The sequence below is a fragment of the Cyprinodon tularosa genome, unplaced genomic scaffold, assembly GCF_016077235.1.
Source record: "Cyprinodon tularosa strain WSP-4 unplaced genomic scaffold, ASM1607723v1 ctg539, whole genome shotgun sequence".
NCBI lineage: Eukaryota > Metazoa > Chordata > Actinopteri > Cyprinodontiformes > Cyprinodontidae > Cyprinodon > Cyprinodon tularosa.
The window spans coordinates 567,114-585,878 of record NW_024039273.1 but is presented as its reverse complement, the minus strand read 5'-3'; the positions used below and the strand labels follow the sequence as shown (position 1 = coordinate 585,878).

Genomic DNA, 18,765 nt, shown 5'->3' with positions numbered 1-18,765 from the left:
GGTCAGGGAACCCCGGCGGACAGGGGCAGGGAGCCAGTGGGGGACGGAGCAACTGAACCCGACCCGGTGATGGTAGCCTGGAAACAGGCGGCCCCATGCTTCCCCCCCGCCTGCCTTACCGGCCCCCAGCCCCCCTCCTCCAGTCAGCGGCCAGGCAGTCCACACTTCATACCTGACACCCCCCCCCTCCTTTGGGCCAGTGAACCAGTGGGCTGGTCTGTATGTCAATTTCGGGGCGTGACAACTCTGCTTCGTTTGAATTCACCTGTTTTATGGTGGAAGTTTAGAATAGTGAGATTTGCAGAGAAAGGAGGAGTTGATGGGGTTTGAACGTCTCTGTTCATCCATTTCACCCACTGAACTATCCTTATTCATCTACAATGGAATCTAGGTTTTGCATTCTATGTCCCTTTACAAGTCAGAGCTAATTTTACTGCTGGGAACCAGAGGAAAGAAACGGACCCAAAACTGGTAGAAGAGGCATTTGATAACCGTTCTGAACAGCCTGGATGTAATTTCATGTTTTATAGCATAATGAGGTGGATAGAGGAACAAACTGACCCCGAACCAACGGACAGCAGATGATGACATCATAGAGGCGAGAGGACGTTGCAAAGGACGGGACTTACACAGGCTGGAGGTTCTTGTTCTTCTCATAAAGCATCCTCAGATCCTGCGGACTGTTGGCCTGAAGACGGGAGAGAAACAGAACCGATGACACACACTTCCCTGCAGCTACTTATCAGGTAAGGAGCTCCTTGTGCTCCGTACAGACCTGGAACGGAGGCTTCCCGACCAGACACTGGTAGATAACCGTCCCGATGCTCCACAGGTCAGCCTTGGCGTCATAGTTCTGGGACATGATGACCTCTGGGGCCTGAAACAGAATGAAGAACCGGATCAGGGAGGTTTCTGGAGCAATCTGCTGATCAAGGAAGCCTGAATGTTTGGTAACCCATAATATAAACACTGAAACAAACACGTTTAAAGCCACTGACCATGTACATGGGGGAGCCACAGAGTGTGGCGGCCATCATGTTGTTCTGGAGGTACCGAGCAAACCCAAAGTCAGCTGTAGGACAGAGAAGCAGAACAAAACAGTGACTACAGGCGTCATGAGAAACCCGTCATTCCATAAACCCTCACATGGATCTTCTCAGCAGAATACAAAGGTTGTGTTTTCATTTAGACATCTAACATCTGACCACAAAAACAAAAACAGCTGATTTCTTCTTTTACCGATTTTGATGCGGATGGCGCTGATGTTGGACTTCCTGCGGCCCATGTATGACAGCAGGATGTTCTGGGGCTTCAGGTCACGGTGGATGATTCCTTTGCTGTGGAGAATGCGCATGGCGGCGGCCATCTGCTGGAGGAAGACCCTCAGTGTGTCCTCTCTCAGAGTCCCTTTGGCTTAGAGAAGAGAGAAAGGAGCCGTATATGAGCTTTGGTGGAAGGTCAGAGTCCGAGCTGAACTATCCGAGGCACCAAAAGGTTTTTCACTCTACAGATTTAGAGGCTGTTCGTGAGGAAATAGGAACGGTCTGGTTAGCCTTCAGACCAGCAGCTGCTGCCATCAACACCTTTGTTTCTAGATGTTGGAGCTTGGCCTGTTTTCCAGTGTAGTCCTGTTTCTCTGACTGTGACTAACTGGATGTGCTCTCTTCATCCTCTGACATGGGAGCTGGCTCGGAGCTCGTCTGCCTGGCTGTGTGTTTCCTGGACGGGGCCGCCTGTGGAGCTGGTTGACAGTTGCCTTTTGTATCTATGCTTCTTTTTCTATGTCTGCTTCTGTCTCCTTGAACCCCAGTGGGCCTCAGCAGATGGCCGCTCACACTGAGCCTGGTTCTGCTGGAGGTTTCATCCTGTTCAAAGGGAGTTTTTTCTCTCCACTGTCGCTACAAGCATGCTTAGTGTGAGGGATTGCTGAAGAGTCAATGAGTCGATGCAATCAGCTGGTTTTCCTTAGATAGAAAAAATTGAATCAATCTGACTGGATGATCTGGTGAACTGGAAAGTGACCTGAGATGACATGATGTGAATTGGAGCTATAGAAATAAACTGAATAGAATAGAATTAAAAACGGAGCTGTTCCGTCCACACGGTCAACTGCACCGCAGAAACCCCCTGTGATTTAACAATCTGACACTGAGGAGCTGTGACTAAACCAAGGCCTGGGACCTAAACCAGGAGAGTCAACATGTGACGCCCACATTTCACCTAAAACCTAACCTTGTTTCATTCAGAGATTACCTAGAAAAGGTCATTTACACACAGACCTGAAACATCAATAACACCTTTATTGTGGAACTCCTGGATAAAAACGGTATGATAAGCAAGGCTGAAGCTGGTTTCCTGCTCTGCCTGTAGGAGGGCTGAACCATTGAGCCAAAAATATAAATTACGATTATTTTCAACCAACATTGCGATTTTATTGCGATAATCCTTCGCACCAAGCACAGTGTTTTACTCCAGGGTTTCAGTTTTTCCATGATCCTAAAAGGCTGCTTGTCCAGAGTCCTGCAGTGCTGGACTTTACTGTTAAACAAGTTCTTACTTCCTCTATAAAGCATAGATCTAGGTGCTAGCTGCACCTCTGTCCTCCTTTCTGTGCGGCTCATACCAACTTTAATCGTATTACTGCCACCTAAAGGGCTGGAGGGAGAAATTTAGTGTCTTACTCTTGTTAAATGTATTAGGATTAAAAACTTTGTGCCTCTGCGATTCAAAAATTTTGATTTTATAGCAAATGCAGTTGATTGCCCCACCCTAATCTGTAGTCAGGAATGTTTTTGTTTTTATTCTATTATCTGTAATATTTAGACATAGAAAAAAATCAGTTTTTATAAAGTAAATTCACAAAGTTAAGACAGGATGGTTTGTTTTTTACCTTAGCATTAAGTTTGGTTTAAAACTGAGAACTTGGAGGACTTATAGGCTAAGTTCATAAACTGAGTGATTTCAGAGCGAGTCCATGATGCTGTTTATTTTCAACCATGACAAATAAAGGTTAAAAAACGTAAGAAAATCTGAGTTAAAATGTCATCTGAACATAAAACTAAATTGAAATAATCTTAATATAAATAAAATCTATATTTCACTCTCATCACTAAATGTAACATTTAAAACATCAATTAAATACATTTTTATCATTTTCTGTTATGAAAAAATAAATAAATTAGAGACATCAGCATATCTAATACCGGCGTAATTTAAATCTAAGCAATGAGCCGAAATATGACTAATTTCAGACATTTTTCTAACAGTCCATCTAATTTTTTCACTGGAAACCGATCACAGCAGCTTCTTTATTCCAGCTCAGCCAACCGATAAACTCTAATCATAGATCTATGGGATGTAGATGTGCAGCTCTTTTAACTTCTAGTTTTTGTTTTGTTTTTTTAATAATCCAACTTATTTCCAACAAGCAAAGCAAAAATCTAGCCGCCTCCTCTCTGTGCAGCAACACATGGGGGAGGGGCAGTGTTCCATGTTTTTGACGTTTTAAAGCCTGGCTGCTTTAATCAGGGTAACAAACCTGAGTCAATGTGCAGGTTCTGCTCTGTGCGGTGAAACTAGTCACTGCTTTGAACATCATTGTAGAGTTTAGCAGCTGTTTCTCTCCTCCATAAAAAAACAAACAGGCTCTTAAACATGCAGCTTTCCCTCCTCTGCAGCATCCCTAACTTTGTTTTGATCCATGATAATCTGTGTGTCAGGCACACAGATTAGCAGAAGCTTACCTTGCAGATAGTCGGCAAGATCCCCTCCGTTGCAGTACTGTGAGGAGAAAAATCCCATCAGGAGACATGAACAACCTTCCTCTCATTCAACAGCAGGGAGAAAGAACAGGAGAAAAGCGAGGATGAAAGCTGCAGAGCCGCCTGCAGGTTGAAGGTGAAGGATGAGGATGATCAACTATTCAATAACAGGTTTTAATGGTAGCGGCTCATTGATGAGGACAGGAAACACGTGAAGCAGAAAACACAGGAAGTGGACAGAGAGCAGGAACGAGCGGACAGAGGGATGCATCAAGTAAGACATTGAACCAACTTATGATACAAATTAAAAAGACTGGATGGGTCACAGAACCAAGCTACTCTGACTGGATGCCAAAGAGGAAAGAAAAAGCGTAAACATCCAGAGCCGAGTTTCTAAACTTACTTCCATGACCAGGAAAACGGAGCTGGGAGTTTCCTGGAAGAGAGGAGACAGAGAATCAGTAAGAGGAGCCATTTGTCCTCAAGCACCTGTCCTCTTCGCCGTGGAAACAGAAATAAAGCAGACGGTACCGACACAGCGCTGAGAGCCTTTTAGTAATGCTCAGGTTTCTCTACATCTACGTCCAGCAGTTTGATGCCCTTAAGATACAGACCTCAATAGCGACATAAACTACAGCAGCAGCTCTGCAGCTTTCCAAGCTGCCAGGATCTAGTTTTTTATCCAGACACATAAAAAACCACATGCAGGAATGGACTCGGTTCTAGTTCCTTATATCTATTGGGTCAGTTTGATAGAAATGATTTGGCTTAAAACACTTCAGATGACTTTTTTCCTCAGACACACAGGAATCCATTTTGGATCTATTGGCTTAGTTCTTCTCAGACCAGAATCTGGTGGAAATAGAAACTAGTTAGCAGCTCTAAGAGCACATAGATTCGGTCCAATCAGAAGCCACCTCTATGTACATGGAGCTGCTCCATGTTTCCCAATCAATCAGGGGATTTCTCCATCTGCTGCTGCTGGGGGGTGGGTTGTATGTGTCCAATAGGGCTAAAGGCAGATTGCATAATGGTTATGGCTGTCAGAACCACGCTGCTCTACATCCCAGCATTAATCTATCCTCTGATCCTCTGCTGGAGTAAAGCGAAGCCAGCAGAGGAAGCAGTTCACAGGACGCCCTTTGTTCGCCGTTAGAGGAAGCAGCAGTTAAACGTTATGAAATGATAACCAGGCGCCGTGTTTTCTGGGGGTTTTTTGGCTACAGATGGCGAGCCGCCAGCTGAGGGCGGGGCCCAGAAACGAGCGTGAAATCCTCCAAAACAGCCACCTGTCCTCGGAGCACGCTCACGGTCACACAGTGGTTTCACAAGCAGCTCAGAGCAACAGGCTGAGTTATTGTGTCACAGTCCAACAGGAGCAGCTGAGGGTTATGCAACGGCGTGTGGGAAAGCAAACGCTGCAGCCAGGAGATGTTTGTGTACAACTGGCAGCAGCTAGTGAGCAGTGTGCAGCAGAAGCCTGTTGATGTCACACCAACGTCACCCCGTGTTCTGAACAGCTGACAGCGGTGACCGTCAGAGCGAACAGGAAAACACGGCCAGAGATGGTCTCCTCTAAACCCTCTGGAAACCCAACCTCTGGAGGAACACAAACAGAGCCAGGCTTTCTAGGAAAGCTTAGCTGCTCCCAGTTCCACTAACCAGAAACATTCGTCCCATTTCCAGTTCTTCTCCCCTCAGCTGAGCCACATTATGCAACCAGCAGGGACTGGGCCGTAAACACAGCGCTCACTGCTCAGCTGCCGCTGACAGAAGGAACGCTGACTGCGTCTGCTGGACTGTTTACATCTTTCTGTATCCTGTGATTTGGATGAGGGTTGGGGGGGGGCACGGCGAAAGAATACAAAGAAATACTAACACTGGTGGCCAGTCTGTCATTTAGGGAGAACCTTTCACTGTCATTTAGGGCCATCATTAAGGGGGAACCATAGCCGTCATTTAGGCCCATCATGTAGGCCCATCATTTAGGCGGAGCCGGCGCCATCGTTTAGGCGGAACCGTCGCCGTCGTTTAGGCGGAGCCGTCGCCATAATTTCGGCCCATCATTTAGGCGGAGCCGTCGCCGTCGTTTAGGCGGAGCCGTCGCCATAATTTAGGCCCATCATTTAGGCGGAGCCGTCGCCGTCGTTTAGGCGGAGCCGTCGCCATAATTTAGGCCCATCATTTAGGCGGAGCCGTCGCCGTCGTTTAGGCGGAGCCGTCGCCATAATTTAGGCCCATCATTTAGGCGGAGCCGTCGCCGTCGTTTAGGCGGAGCCGTCGCCATAATTTAGGCCCATCATTTAGGCGGAGCCGTCGCCGTCGTTTAGGCAGAGCCGTTGCGTTGCCATAATTTAGGCCCATCATTTAGGCGGAGCCGTCGCCGTCGTTTAGGCGGAGCCGTCGCCATAATTTAGGCCCATCATTTAGGCGGAGCCGGCGCCGTCGTTTAGGCCCATCATTTAGGCGTAGCCATAGCCGTCGTTTAGGCGGAGCCGTCGCCGTCGTTTAGGCGGAGCCGTCGCCATAATTTAGGCCCATCATTTAGGCGGAGCCGTCGCCGTCGTTTAGGCGGAGCCGTCGCCATAATTTAGGCCCATCATTTAGGCGGAGCCGTCGCCGTCGTTTAGGCGGAGCCGTTGCCATAATTTAGGCCCATCATTTAGGCGGAGCCGTCGCCGTCGTTTAGGCGGAGCCGTCGCCATAATTTAGGCCCATCATTTAGGCGGAGCCGTCGCCGTCATTTAGGCCCATCTTGTAGGCCCATCATTTAGGCGGAGCCGGCGCCATGGTTTAGGCGGAGCCGTCGCCGTCGTTTAGGCGGAGCCGTCGCCATAATTTAGGCGGTGTTTTTAATTGTTTTCCATGTGGTTTTTAAACGGATAATCTTTGTTTATCACTTAGTCTTGAAAATGTAGCCTAATATTAAAATAAAATCATTTTACTGTCAAGTTCTAGACCATTTTATGCTCCATTGCAAGATACATTTAAAAAATACATATTCATCTTTACTATTTTTTCAGAACTGGAGGCATATTCATTTTTAAAGGTATATCAGATCCCCTGATATACATCATCAAATCAACATCAGAAATAATTATTAGGTTTTTAAAGCACATCTTGTCTGTTCTTATAGATTTAATCCATTTTTCTCCTGGTTTTCCTTAGATAGAAAACTTTGAATCAATCTGACTGGATGATCTGGTGAACTGGAAAGTGACCTGAGATGACATGATGTGAATTGGAGCTATAGAAATAAACTGAATAGAAATAAACTGAATAGAATAGAATTCATAAAAGGTTCAAATAAGAAAAGCGGTTTTTCAGTAAAAACTTACTAAATGTAATTTTAACTCCGGTTAGTTTATCTCAAATGTTCATGTTGTGAATTGCAGCTATAGAAATAAACTGAATAGAATTGTAAAAATCCTTAGAGGATTTGAGAACATTTCTAAAATCAGAACACCTGAAGGTCACATGATGGAGTCACAACTAGGTTAGGATCAAAGTCTGCTGATAGGGACATTCACTGTGCTTTATTATGCTCTGCTTCAGGGAATTATAAAGCTGAAAACCACACTGAGCTCAGGACACACTGTATGATATTTTCAAATTAAATGACTCCAATAACAACCCGATGAGTATTACAATAAAACAACATTTTATAAACAATGATGTCATGAAATCCCATATCAAAGAGGTTTCTAGAGGCTGGCAGCTAAGATGGTGGGGAAATGAACTACAGCAGAGTCTGAGGAAAACCAAACTATCCAGATTTAAACCGACAACCTCTGCTTGTCCAGAATGAAATGGCTCACGAATAACTAGAGAAAAGTTTCAAAGACAAACTGGGGGACAGCTGCTGATGAAGTGAATCTGGAGAAATACCAGTAGATGGCTAGAGACCAGTTAGCCATGTTTAACTGGAAAGTGGACTATGAACGCACCGGCTTCTGGCTTCAGATGCTGTACGGAGCAGAGTGTCTTTCTGAGGGGGGGTGGGGGGTGGGGGTTGTAGGGGGGGCAAGGTTGGATAACCAGTACTAACTACTAAACCCACTAACTGACCAGGATTATGACCAAAGAGAAAACAACTGGTCCGAGGACAGGAGGAACGGATCAGATCTGGTTCCAGACCGTAGGAAACGCGGCATGCTAAGTGCTACCAGGCTAACAATAAATCATGTCACCAGTGGAAGTTTTTCCATAGATACAAAACCAGAGTGATGCAGAACTAAAGTATTTATTTTGCTGGGAGAAATAAATTAAGTATATAAATAATTGTGTAATGAATTTTGAACAGGAACCAATGGGAATAAAAGGTTGAAATCATGTGGAACAGGGAAACCGTTTCTCTGCAAAACATTTCTCATATTCAAGATCAAAAACAAAACAAACTAAATTAAAACTAACGAGGTAAAGGGACGCGTCGGTAATGACTTATTTAGGCTAAACGATTGCTAATAGGTAGCATCAGCGGACCTTGAAGCCATCTGGCAAACGGTAAAAGCAGGTCAGGGCGCCACCTCCTGGATGGGAGGAGCTGTAGCTATCAGAGCTTCTAAAGAAGCACATCGTTTGGAAAGTCTCCTAGTTAAGGGAAGATCTAAAAGGCCTAGATATAAAGCTGGTTTAGTCATGTTAGCACTCAGCCAACATCAGATCAAATGGGAATAAAAATTTCTCCTCTGCTCTCACCCCGAAATCCCACATCCTCCGTCACCGCCACGTCCAGCCACGCTCCGCCCCGCAGCGCTACAGATTGCCTGCGCAAAGCAAAGCCTACAGCCTCCGCTGTTCCTACCATCCTGCTCCGCTCCGACTTCCTCTGAGCTGGAGGAGAACATGCACTATATTACGGTAATATTACATTTATAGGAGCAAAACATGCGGAAATGAACGCTTAATTTAATATGACAGCTTAAAAAATTCCCAATCTGCATCCAGCATATAAACAGTTTCTGCGCAAATATTTTCTTTTTGTTGTGGATTTTTGTAAGATGGAAAACAAGGATCATCCATGGTTTGGATGAACTATGTTTGTTCTCTACTTCCAATTGATTAAACTTTTAAGCCCCTCGGTATAAAATCAAATTTTTGATGGAGATGAGAAATCTGCTTCCTGGTCTGTTGAAGAACCAATAGTTTGCATCCAATCATCTAATGAAACGTTCTTTGATTTTGGGAATATAGAAGAATTATGCTCCAATTTGTAATTACCGATCTGTAGTTACTGTATTTTAACAAACAAGATCTCCTTGCTGCTCTTTTTCCTGTTTGGTGCGACTGGAATTGCGGATCTTGACCTGGCCGGACCGGAGCGGAGATAAAAATAGTTCAGCTCTGGATTTTGACGGACGGAGACGAGTGGAGGAGCGGTGGATGTGGAACAGCTCTCACTGATTAACATGACAGACAGGTACTCTGCAGTGGGGCGGAGCGCCGACGCAGTGTGTGGAATCGAGGCGTCAGACTACAGACCACTCCCTCATGGCAGGAAGCTGGTGGTAAATCTTCTGATCTTGCAATGACTTTAAACTGATTGAAATCATCAGAACCCCTAAAGTTTTACTGAGCTAATTCGTCACTCATGGAAATCAGCTTCAAGCCCCTCCCACCCACCCCGAGTCTTTACACTTACCTGAACGTCATAAAGAGCCACGATGTTTTCATGCTGCAGTTCCTGAGTAAACAGAGCAGAGAGAGAAAGGTCAGCTTCCATGACCCAGGTCACCATCAGGTCACCATCAGGTCACCATCAGGTCATCAGCCACCCCCCTCACCTTCAGGATTTTGATTTCCTTGCCCAGGAGGATCTGGGACTTGGACAGGTTCTTCTTATTGATGCTCTTGATGGCCACCTCCCAGTCAGTTTTCTTCCCAGCACAGAGGAGAAAACAGGTTAGAGGACATCCTCATCCGTCTCCAGACCACAGCTTACAGGATCATTTATCAAAGACTCCATTTGTTCCACTGTTTCCTGCGTGTCTGAACTTTTCAAATGGTTTTTTTCAGACTAGAGCAACATAACCTCCCTGCTGGGCGCCTCAAGCATCAGCCCTAATCCAGGAGAGGCCTCCTGGTTGATGGTGCTGCTGAACGATGCCTGGAAGGTGGAAGGAAACGCTTAGCATCAGGTCACTTGGCTTTGCGCCTTCTGAGGCGCAGAATGAAGAGGCAGAACAGGCGTCTTACTACTGACCCTATTTTTTGTAAAAAAAAAAAAATAGACACTAAACTACCTCAACGAGCGTGTAATTTAATTACTCACTTTTTGGTGTTTTTTGAAGCGTATGGTGATCTGACTTTAAATTTTATTTTCTACATGACTAAAGGGATACACGCCCGTTGAGGTAGTTTAAAGTTTATTTTTTCGTAGAGAACTAAATGGATAAACACAAATGACGTCTTGCTCATGGGTATTGACTATAGGTATGCTGGTCTGACAGAACGCCTCCATATGCAGAAACCAGCTCAGAACCTCTGAAAAAAACGATCTGGAAATGTTGATCAGAGCAGGAACATAGAGAGAAGAGGCAGCCTGCAGCAGAATCTAGGTTAATAGGAGATGTTCCTGCTGATGCTGAAGTCAGCCTGGAGGCGGGCAAAGGACCCAGCATGCAACGGACACACGCTGGGTTATTATGGTCTGCAGAGTCATCCTGGAAAAAAAAAAGAAGCAGCAGCCAGCTCCCACTTCCAGAATAACCGATGACCTCATTCATGAATCACAGCTGATGATGGTTGGATGAGCATCAATAGGGAGGAAGAAACGGCAGAAACCAGACAAGACACTGGGAAAAATTGATAAGAATATCATTAACAACATCTGGAGGATTCAGAGATATTTTAAGATGCTAATAAAATGCAATAAAAGATGGGAGCCTTTATCCATTCTGCATTCAGTTTGACAATGTAGGCGTGAGAGGAAAGGTTTCCATGTGGAAGAAATGACCCAGCCTCAGTGGAACCATGACCGATTCCTCCATTCACAAATGACAGGAGGACGGCCAATCACAGCACATTTTCAGACCTTCATATCTGGTGAGTTTCTGCAGCAGCGCGGCCTGAGCGGCTTTAGGTCCATTACTTTAACCCTTTATAGGCCGCTCAGGGAAATACTCTAAAAATTAAACATTTTCAGCCAATAGTGTTATTAGAATCCAGCACAAGACCTTATTACCTTTGGAACATTAAAAAAATATGGATATTCTGATGGTAAAAATGAATGTCAATGTAAAAACAAGAAACGCCAACTTGCCCGAATGAATTAAGAAAAATAACAACAGTGCTTCTAGAAGAAATTCATGAAAAAAACTCCTGAGAGTGAAATAAGCTTACAGGCATTAATGCTAATACTGGCACTGACATTTTTAGTTTAGAAATAATAATAAATAAGAAATAATAATATAATATAATTGTTAAGTAGGCTTATTAATTTTCCAATTAACTTTTTACCTTTTTTTCTTGACTTGTTAACTTTTTTTTTCTCCAGTAGGTAATATATCATTGAAGGGCTCATCTAATGTGTCAAATATCAAAATCAGATGTACAGCCATGTAGCAGGATCTTTGCTGAATGTCTGGATATAGATCTTGTGCTTCTAGATCTCACTGAGGGACGGGGGGGATGGAAAACGCTTAACTTGCCCTATAAAGGGTAAAGAGCGTTTAAACCACAGGCAGTCATAAAGCAGGACAGAGGGATCAACTTCTGCTTCATTCATTGATAAACCAGATCTATGGGGTGAAAATTAGTCCTTCCTGAACCTTAAAGCCTTTGTGGTTTTATATGACCTCCAAACTGGATAAACTTTCATCCTGCAGCCCCCCAGGGACCCTGATCCCTCCTCATTTAAACCAAGAGGCTTTTTTCCTGCTATATTTGGATGAAATATGGATCAATCCGTCCTTCAATGGTCAGGATCTTTAAAACCACCTCCCAAAAACTTCTAGATCTTTATAAAGATTATGCTGTGGTTTTATGGCTTTAAAGATTTTGGATTCCTAAATTATTTTATTTACATTTAGCAGTTTTTCATTATAAAAAAAAAAAAAAAAAACTCCAAATACACCACCCTACCTTCTAATCCCTTTTGTTGATAAAATCAAAACAACACCCAACAGCTTGTTGTTCATTAAAGTATTTCCTAATCAGTGCAGGGCTGCAGAGGACACGCTGCACGTCTCCTGCATGAATCTGGGTGCAGGTCGCCCTCCAGTCCATCAGAAAAACAGGAGGATTTAAGAGAACGAAGTGGATGCAGACAGGCTCCAGTAAGGACTTAAACCTGGGATTTTCTATCACACCAATGGCTGCAAAATGCTTAGATTGCACTGAAAAAGTCAGAACTTCCTGCCTAAACAAGTTTTCTGTCCTTTTAGGTTAATTTACAGGTGCTGGTCATAAAATTAGAATATCATGAAAAAGTAGATTGATTTCAGTAATTCCATTTAAAAAGTGAAACTTGTATATTATATTCATACATTACATACAAACTCATATATTTCAGATGTTTATTTTGTTTAATTTTGATGATTACAAATGACAACAAATGAAAATCTCAAATTCATCATATCAGAAAATTAGAATATTGTGAAAAGGTTCAAAATTGATGGCCCCTGGTGCCACACTCTAATCAGCTAATTAACTCAAACCACCTGCAAAAGCCTTTAAATGGTCTTTCAGTCTAGTTCTATAGGCTACACAATCATGGGGAAGACTGCTGACTTGACAGTTGTCCAAAAGACGACCATCGACACCTTGCACAAGGAGGGCAAGACACAAAAGGTCATCGCTAAAGAGGCTGGCTGTTCACAGAGCTCAGTGTCCAAGCACATTAATAGAGAGGCGAAGGGAAGGAAAAGATGTGGTCGAAAAAAGTGTACAAGCAAGAGAGATAACCGCACCCTGGAGAGGATTGTGAAACAAAACCCATTCAAAAATGTGGGGGAGATTCACAAAGAGTGGACTGCAGCTGGAGTGAGTGCTTCAAGAACCACCACACACAGACGTATGAAAGACATGGGTTTCTGCTGTCGCATTCCTTGTGTCAAGCCACTCTTGAACCACAGACAGCGTCAGAAGCGTCTTGCCTGGGCTAAAGAGAAACAGGACTGGACTGCTGGTGAGTGGTCCAAAGTCATGTTCTCTGATGAAAGTAAATTTTGCATTTCCTTTGGAAATCAAGGTCCCAGAGTCTGGAGGAAAAGAAGAGAGGCACTTCATCCACGTTGCTTGAAGTCCAGTGTAAAGTTTCCACAGTCAGTGATGGTTTGGGGTGCCATGTCATCTGCTGGTGTTGGTCCATTGTGTTTTCTGAGGTCCAGGGTCAACGCAGCCACATACCAGGAAGTTTTAGAGCACTTCATGCTTCCTGCAGCTGACCAACTTTTTGGAGATGCAGATTTCATTTTCCAACAGGACTTGGCACCTGCACACAGTGCCAAAGCTACCAGTACCTGGTTGAAGGACCATGGTATCCCTGTTCTTAATTGGCCAGCAAACTCTCCTGACCTTAACCCCATAGAAAATCTATGGGGTATTGTGAAGAAGAAGATGCAATACACCAGACCCAACAATTCAGAAGAGCTAAAAGCCACTATTAGAGCAACCTGGGCTATCATAACACCTGAGCAGTGCCACAGACTGATCGACTCCATGCCACGCCGCATTGCTGCAGTAATACAGGCCAAAGGAGGCCCAACTAAATACTGAGTGCTGTACATGCTCATACTTTTCATGTTCATACTTTTCAGTTGGCCAACATTTCTATAAATCCTTTGTTTTTATTGGTCTTCAGTAATATTCTAATTTTCTGATATGATGAATTTGAGATTTTCATTTGTTGTCATTTGTAATCATCAAAATTAAACAAAATAAACATCTGAAATATATGAGTTTGTATGTAATGTATGAATATAATATACAAGTTTCACTTTTTAAATGGAATTACTGAAATCAATATACTTTTTCATGATATTCTAATTTTATGACCAGCACCTGTAGAGTGGCTGCATAGTGGTTAGAGCGCAGACCTGGAATCCTGAGGTTCTGAGTTCGAGCCCCGCTCCTTAGAGCATGTTTTCTACTCTATTTAGTAAAATTCACTTTATCTGCTGCTAAATGCTGTGATAAATGTTGGAGTGATGGCCTAGTAGTTAGAGCACTAGTGGTAACAGCTCTGAACAGTTTGCAAGTACCCGGTTTGATCCTGCAGCCTGCACTCTAGGTCCTTAAACCCCACACTGCTCCCTGAGTGCCGCACCATGGCAGCCCACTGCTCCCCAAGGGGAGGGGTTAAATGCAGAGAGGGAATTTCTCCACTGTGGATCAATAAAGTTCAATTATTATTGTTTTCCCTTATGGGCCTGTGTGTCATGTCTGGTCAGTAGTTCTGCCTCCATATCTTCACACACAGAGAAAACCATTAGAAAGTCTAAATAATGTGTGAAAGAAGCAACGGATCACAGCTCATTAAAACTCAACATCCTGAGAAAGGAGGCAGTCAGGAGGTCAGGACCTTTATGGAGAGCCTGCTGCAAATAGGTTGGACTGCATCATTCAGGTGTTATTACATAAAACCACAGAGGCCAACATGGCGGCCTGCCTGCATCTATGCATGGCTTCTAGCAACAGGAGCATCTGAGATGCCTGATGATGGAGACCCTGATCATTCTGTGCATGCACTGGTGGTGTGCATGCACTGGTGGTGTGTGCATGCACTGGTGGTGTGTGCATGCACATTTACTCTGCTGCATCACAGATGCATCTCCTCAGTACTGCAATGCTTCACGGGGGTCAGGTTTATTTTCCAACTCATCATCTGATCCTGTTTTTAGGTGAAGCATGAATGAACTCTGAGCAGCTGTTATATAAGCTGGGCCTGGATGGTGAACGAGGAAGCTCCTCCCACCTCTGCACGTCACTCCCTGCTGCCTGACTCATCCATTTCATGAATTAACTAATTATATAAATAATCGATTACAGCCAACAAAGTAAATGGAATGAAAAAAGAGCAACCAGCTGTTAGCATCTGGATCTTTGGCTGAGAGGATCCGATTATTTTATTTAATATTCTCTCCTCTTTACCTTCCTGTGTCTCCCCTTGAACACCACCGCGAAGGCTCCATGTCCAACCAGGTCCTTCCTGCTGTACTCAAAGTCTCCCACCGTTTCCATGGTGACAGGGCGGGGAGACCCGACCCTGGATCTGCTCTCCTCACAGGAGGAGGAAGGAGTCCGCTCCTTGCCTCACTGATGGGTCATGGCAGCTGATCCGATGTTTCCTTCAGGTGTGAATCAGAGATGAGCGGCGGGATGTCCTACATCAGCCGATCGGTTAGCATCGGTGCTTAGCTTAGCCGCGTCCGTCCGTCTGTCTGTCTGTGACCCAGATGCTCAGCGGATGATTGTCTACATGATGTGGACCTGATCCTGGATCAGCTGCAGAGCGCTGCCTTAGCGGCTACAGCTAGCCTCATAGCTGCTCTCCACAGCTAACAATAACATGAGCCCAACAGGCCACCGTCCCTCTGAAACACCAACAGAAACCACAAACATCAGCGAGCAGGTTGCAGTTCAACACTCGGCTTAAACATCCCAACAATAAAACGTTTAAACGTCAACATTGGGCGCGTGCGCGGAGCATCTTCCCTCCGCTGTAGAACAAAACTGAATCTTTCCTCTGAGCGACAGCTTCAATAATTCATCACTTCATGTCCCAAACTGCTCATTAAAGCAGCGATGATAAACCGCGAGGCTCTAGGATGTCCTTCTGTCCCTCTGTCCCACTGTCCACCTGTCCTCCTCTCAGTCAAACAACAATAGCCAGAAATAGAGCCATGTTCAGGTTTTATACGCTGCCCGCCGCGGAACACGCGTGATGTCCTTCCGCCGCAACATCTAGTCCCTACAGAAGCAAGATGAAATTCGGCTAAATCACAAATCAGATATTTATCATCTCAGCTGCTCTACTTTATAACGCGTAATTTACTGTTTATAAGAAAGCCTACACGCTGTGACTCATGAATGAAGGTATACAGCCATGTTGCTCAAGTCAATTTAAAGGCTTATTTATAAAAAAAAAAGGCTTGGGAAATATGAATATATATATATAATAAAATGTAAACAGTCCTACAGAGATGCAACATGGCACACTTTGTAAAACAATTTATCTTAAACAACAGCAACAAAAATGATAAAACAGAGGAACAGAATTAAGGTTTGGCGACCTCTAGTGGCAGAAAATAAAAGTGTCAAAATGTTCAGTGAGTTTAAGAGTTTGCCTTGTAAAGTGTCCCAAGAGGAAACACTTTGGATGCTTTATTACTCTATAGAATGTTTTTCTAGACTGGATACAGAGGAAGGATTTTAGGTTGGATCTATGCCGCTGAGCTCATCGACCTTTAGTGAAGAAAAGTTGAAACATTCTGTAATAAGGGGATAAATGGGAAAAATGGCTCAAATGTCCATTCTTCAGTCATGACTGACGCATCACCTGACATGAAGCCCTGGATCATCAGTTGCTATGGAAACGTGTTGCTCTTCCCAAGGCAGAGATATTAACTCAGTGGGATGGTAACGGACACATGATCCAGGATCACCTCTTTCGGATTCGGATTTCTTGCAGGCACCTAAAGGTCAAAGCATCCAAAGTTTGGATGAAGCTTCTTTTTAACACATCTGAACCACTTTTGTTTTTTCTGTTAAGCTTTTTGCATCCCTAATGCAATGACTCTCAGATAGCTTCTCCCTGTTTGCTCAGGAAAAAAGAATATTTGTCAGGATTAGTGATCTAATGAGGAGCTATTGTTTCATCCAAATGAAAAATGGAGAATAGATAAGCAGATCATGGCTTGTCTACAGTGAAAAGAAGGACTGGGTTATTCACTTTGGCCTTTTTGGAAACACAGGAAGGAGCAATCAGCTAAGTGAGCTTAGTGCTTGGAAAAAATCTTTCATTCCTTTAGAGACAGCATGAAAAGTCAGCTGAGTACAAAACATAGAGAGGAAAACAAGAAGAAAAGGGACAAGAAGAGAGGGACACAACCTAGAACAGATAATGGATGTCTATTCTATTAACATTTCTCTATCTGGAGAATGGGGCTGTTCTGCGTTGTCTTGTCCATTCAGAGGGCCCCCTGCCTTTCTTTGCCTAGGGCCCCACATTCCCTAAATCCACCCCTGGAAACACGCAGAAAAACAACCCAAAATACCAATTGTATTACCTCTATAGCTAGAACACAGCTCACTCCATCAGCTCTGACCAATGCAGAGTCACATGTGGTTCTGGAGGTCACTGCTGGTCTGGTGTCAGTCCCAGGATATTTTTGCTTCAAAGCTAGACATTAAGCGAGTAGAATATGTTTACACAGTTTGGACCAGAGAAACATGAAGATGAACCTAGGACAACAAAAGAATACACATCCAATGATCAGCACAGGGAGACCTGACTGAAGACTCAGGGTCACACAACTGAAGGAAATCAATAAAAGAGAACAGCAGGACAGAGAAACTGCCTCAGAACAAGAAGAAAATGACAGATCATAAAACAAAAACAACCAAAGTTCCTCCAGCTCAGTAAATAATTCCTCTGAGTGTTTTTAGGAGTCATCCACAAAGCTGGAACCTTCTGCAGATAAACAAACCAGGATTACGTAATATCTGAGGGACCCAGTGGTGCAGTTTTTATCAGGAGGTTCAGCTGCCAGTCACAGGAGCAACACCACTGATTTTCCTCATTTCACTCTTCTTTTAGGATCACTGATGGTTTCCAGAGCTCCAGTCTGGTGACAGTGAAGCTCTCTGGCAGCAGCGGGATACGAACTCACAAGAATTGATTTTTTAGATCTTTGGTTTGGGTAAAGGCTGCTCAGTGGGTCGCACTGCTGCCTCACAGCAAGAAGGTTCTGGGTTTGATTCCTGGACCGGGGTCTTTCTGCATGGAGTTTGCATGTTCTCCCTCAGCATGCGTAGGTTCTCTCTGGGTACTCCAGCTTCCTCCCACAGTCCAAAAACATGACTGTTAGGTTAATCGGCTTGTCTAAATCCTCCTTAGGTGTGAGTGAATGGTTGTTTGTCTCTGTGTTGCCCTGCAATGGACTGGTCACCTTTCCAGGGTCGACCCCGCGTCTCGCCCATAGACAGGGGGGGTGGGGGGTTAGACAGTGACCGTGCAGGAGAAGATGGATGGTTTTTGTCCCTGGCTTCTGTGTCACTGTGGGGGGGGGGTCGTTCAGATCATATTTTCAATGGAAAGGGGGTTTGCTTCATGGCACATTGTTTTACATCTCAGTAAACTTGAATATTTGATCTGATAAAGGCTCTTTTTTCAGAGTAAGAGTAAAATAAAAACCCTTTAGCAGCTAAAGGCTGCAAATTGTGCTTTTATTTGTTTGATGGAATACTCAAATAATTAATGAAAACCTTAATTGTCAGAAAGGCAAAAGAAAAAATCTAACTGTATGTAATTATTAAATATGTTTGAACTTGTGACTATAGTTACTAAATTAACATTATCTGTATGTTAGTATCACTGTCATCAAGTCCAAGGACCCCAAAGCTCTCCACGCCTCACACTCATTCATTCACTCATTCATTCATTCATCATGTGATGGGGTGAACTTCTCTTTAGCTACAGACAGATGGAAGCCAAACCATCGGCACCAGTGGGCCAGCAGGCAAGGCATCATAACCACTGAGACAGGATTGAAACCAGCAACCCGACGGATACAGGCTGAACCAACATGGCTGCCTCTATGAACTAATCTCCAAATTAGCTTTAATTTCCATAAAGTTTATTATGAACTGAAGTGAAAAATGTATTTTTAATGAATGTAATCAGCAGCTGTTATTTTAGCAAACTGAGTCTGTGTTCATCTGACTCAGACTGAACTTAATAAGTCTCCTAACATTTGATCTCACTAAATGCTGCACATATTTAGCTCCTCCTCTGCCTCCTAACCTCTCGATTCAGAATATCACTGATATCTATTGATGTTTT

The 18,765-nt window shown here is 44.0% G+C and overlaps 1 protein-coding gene across 1 annotated transcript in view; it reads right to left on the bottom strand.

The window, feature by feature from the left end:
- Window positions 1-15,545, bottom strand: part of ulk2 (unc-51 like autophagy activating kinase 2) — a 38,703-nt gene extending 23,158 nt beyond the window's left edge. The window contains exons 1-9 of the mRNA XM_038304607.1: window positions 14,853-15,545; window positions 9,545-9,637; window positions 9,403-9,444; window positions 4,165-4,197; window positions 3,744-3,780; window positions 1,240-1,413; window positions 999-1,072; window positions 776-877; window positions 630-688 (exon numbers count right to left, since the gene is read on the bottom strand). Of these exons, the coding sequence (XP_038160535.1) occupies window positions 630-688; window positions 776-877; window positions 999-1,072; window positions 1,240-1,413; window positions 3,744-3,780; window positions 4,165-4,197; window positions 9,403-9,444; window positions 9,545-9,637; window positions 14,853-14,942 (704 nt within the window). The 5' untranslated portion in view covers window positions 14,943-15,545. The remainder of the gene's footprint in view (window positions 1-629; window positions 689-775; window positions 878-998; window positions 1,073-1,239; window positions 1,414-3,743; window positions 3,781-4,164; window positions 4,198-9,402; window positions 9,445-9,544; window positions 9,638-14,852) is intronic.
- Between the last annotated feature and the right edge of the window lie 3,220 nt (window positions 15,546-18,765).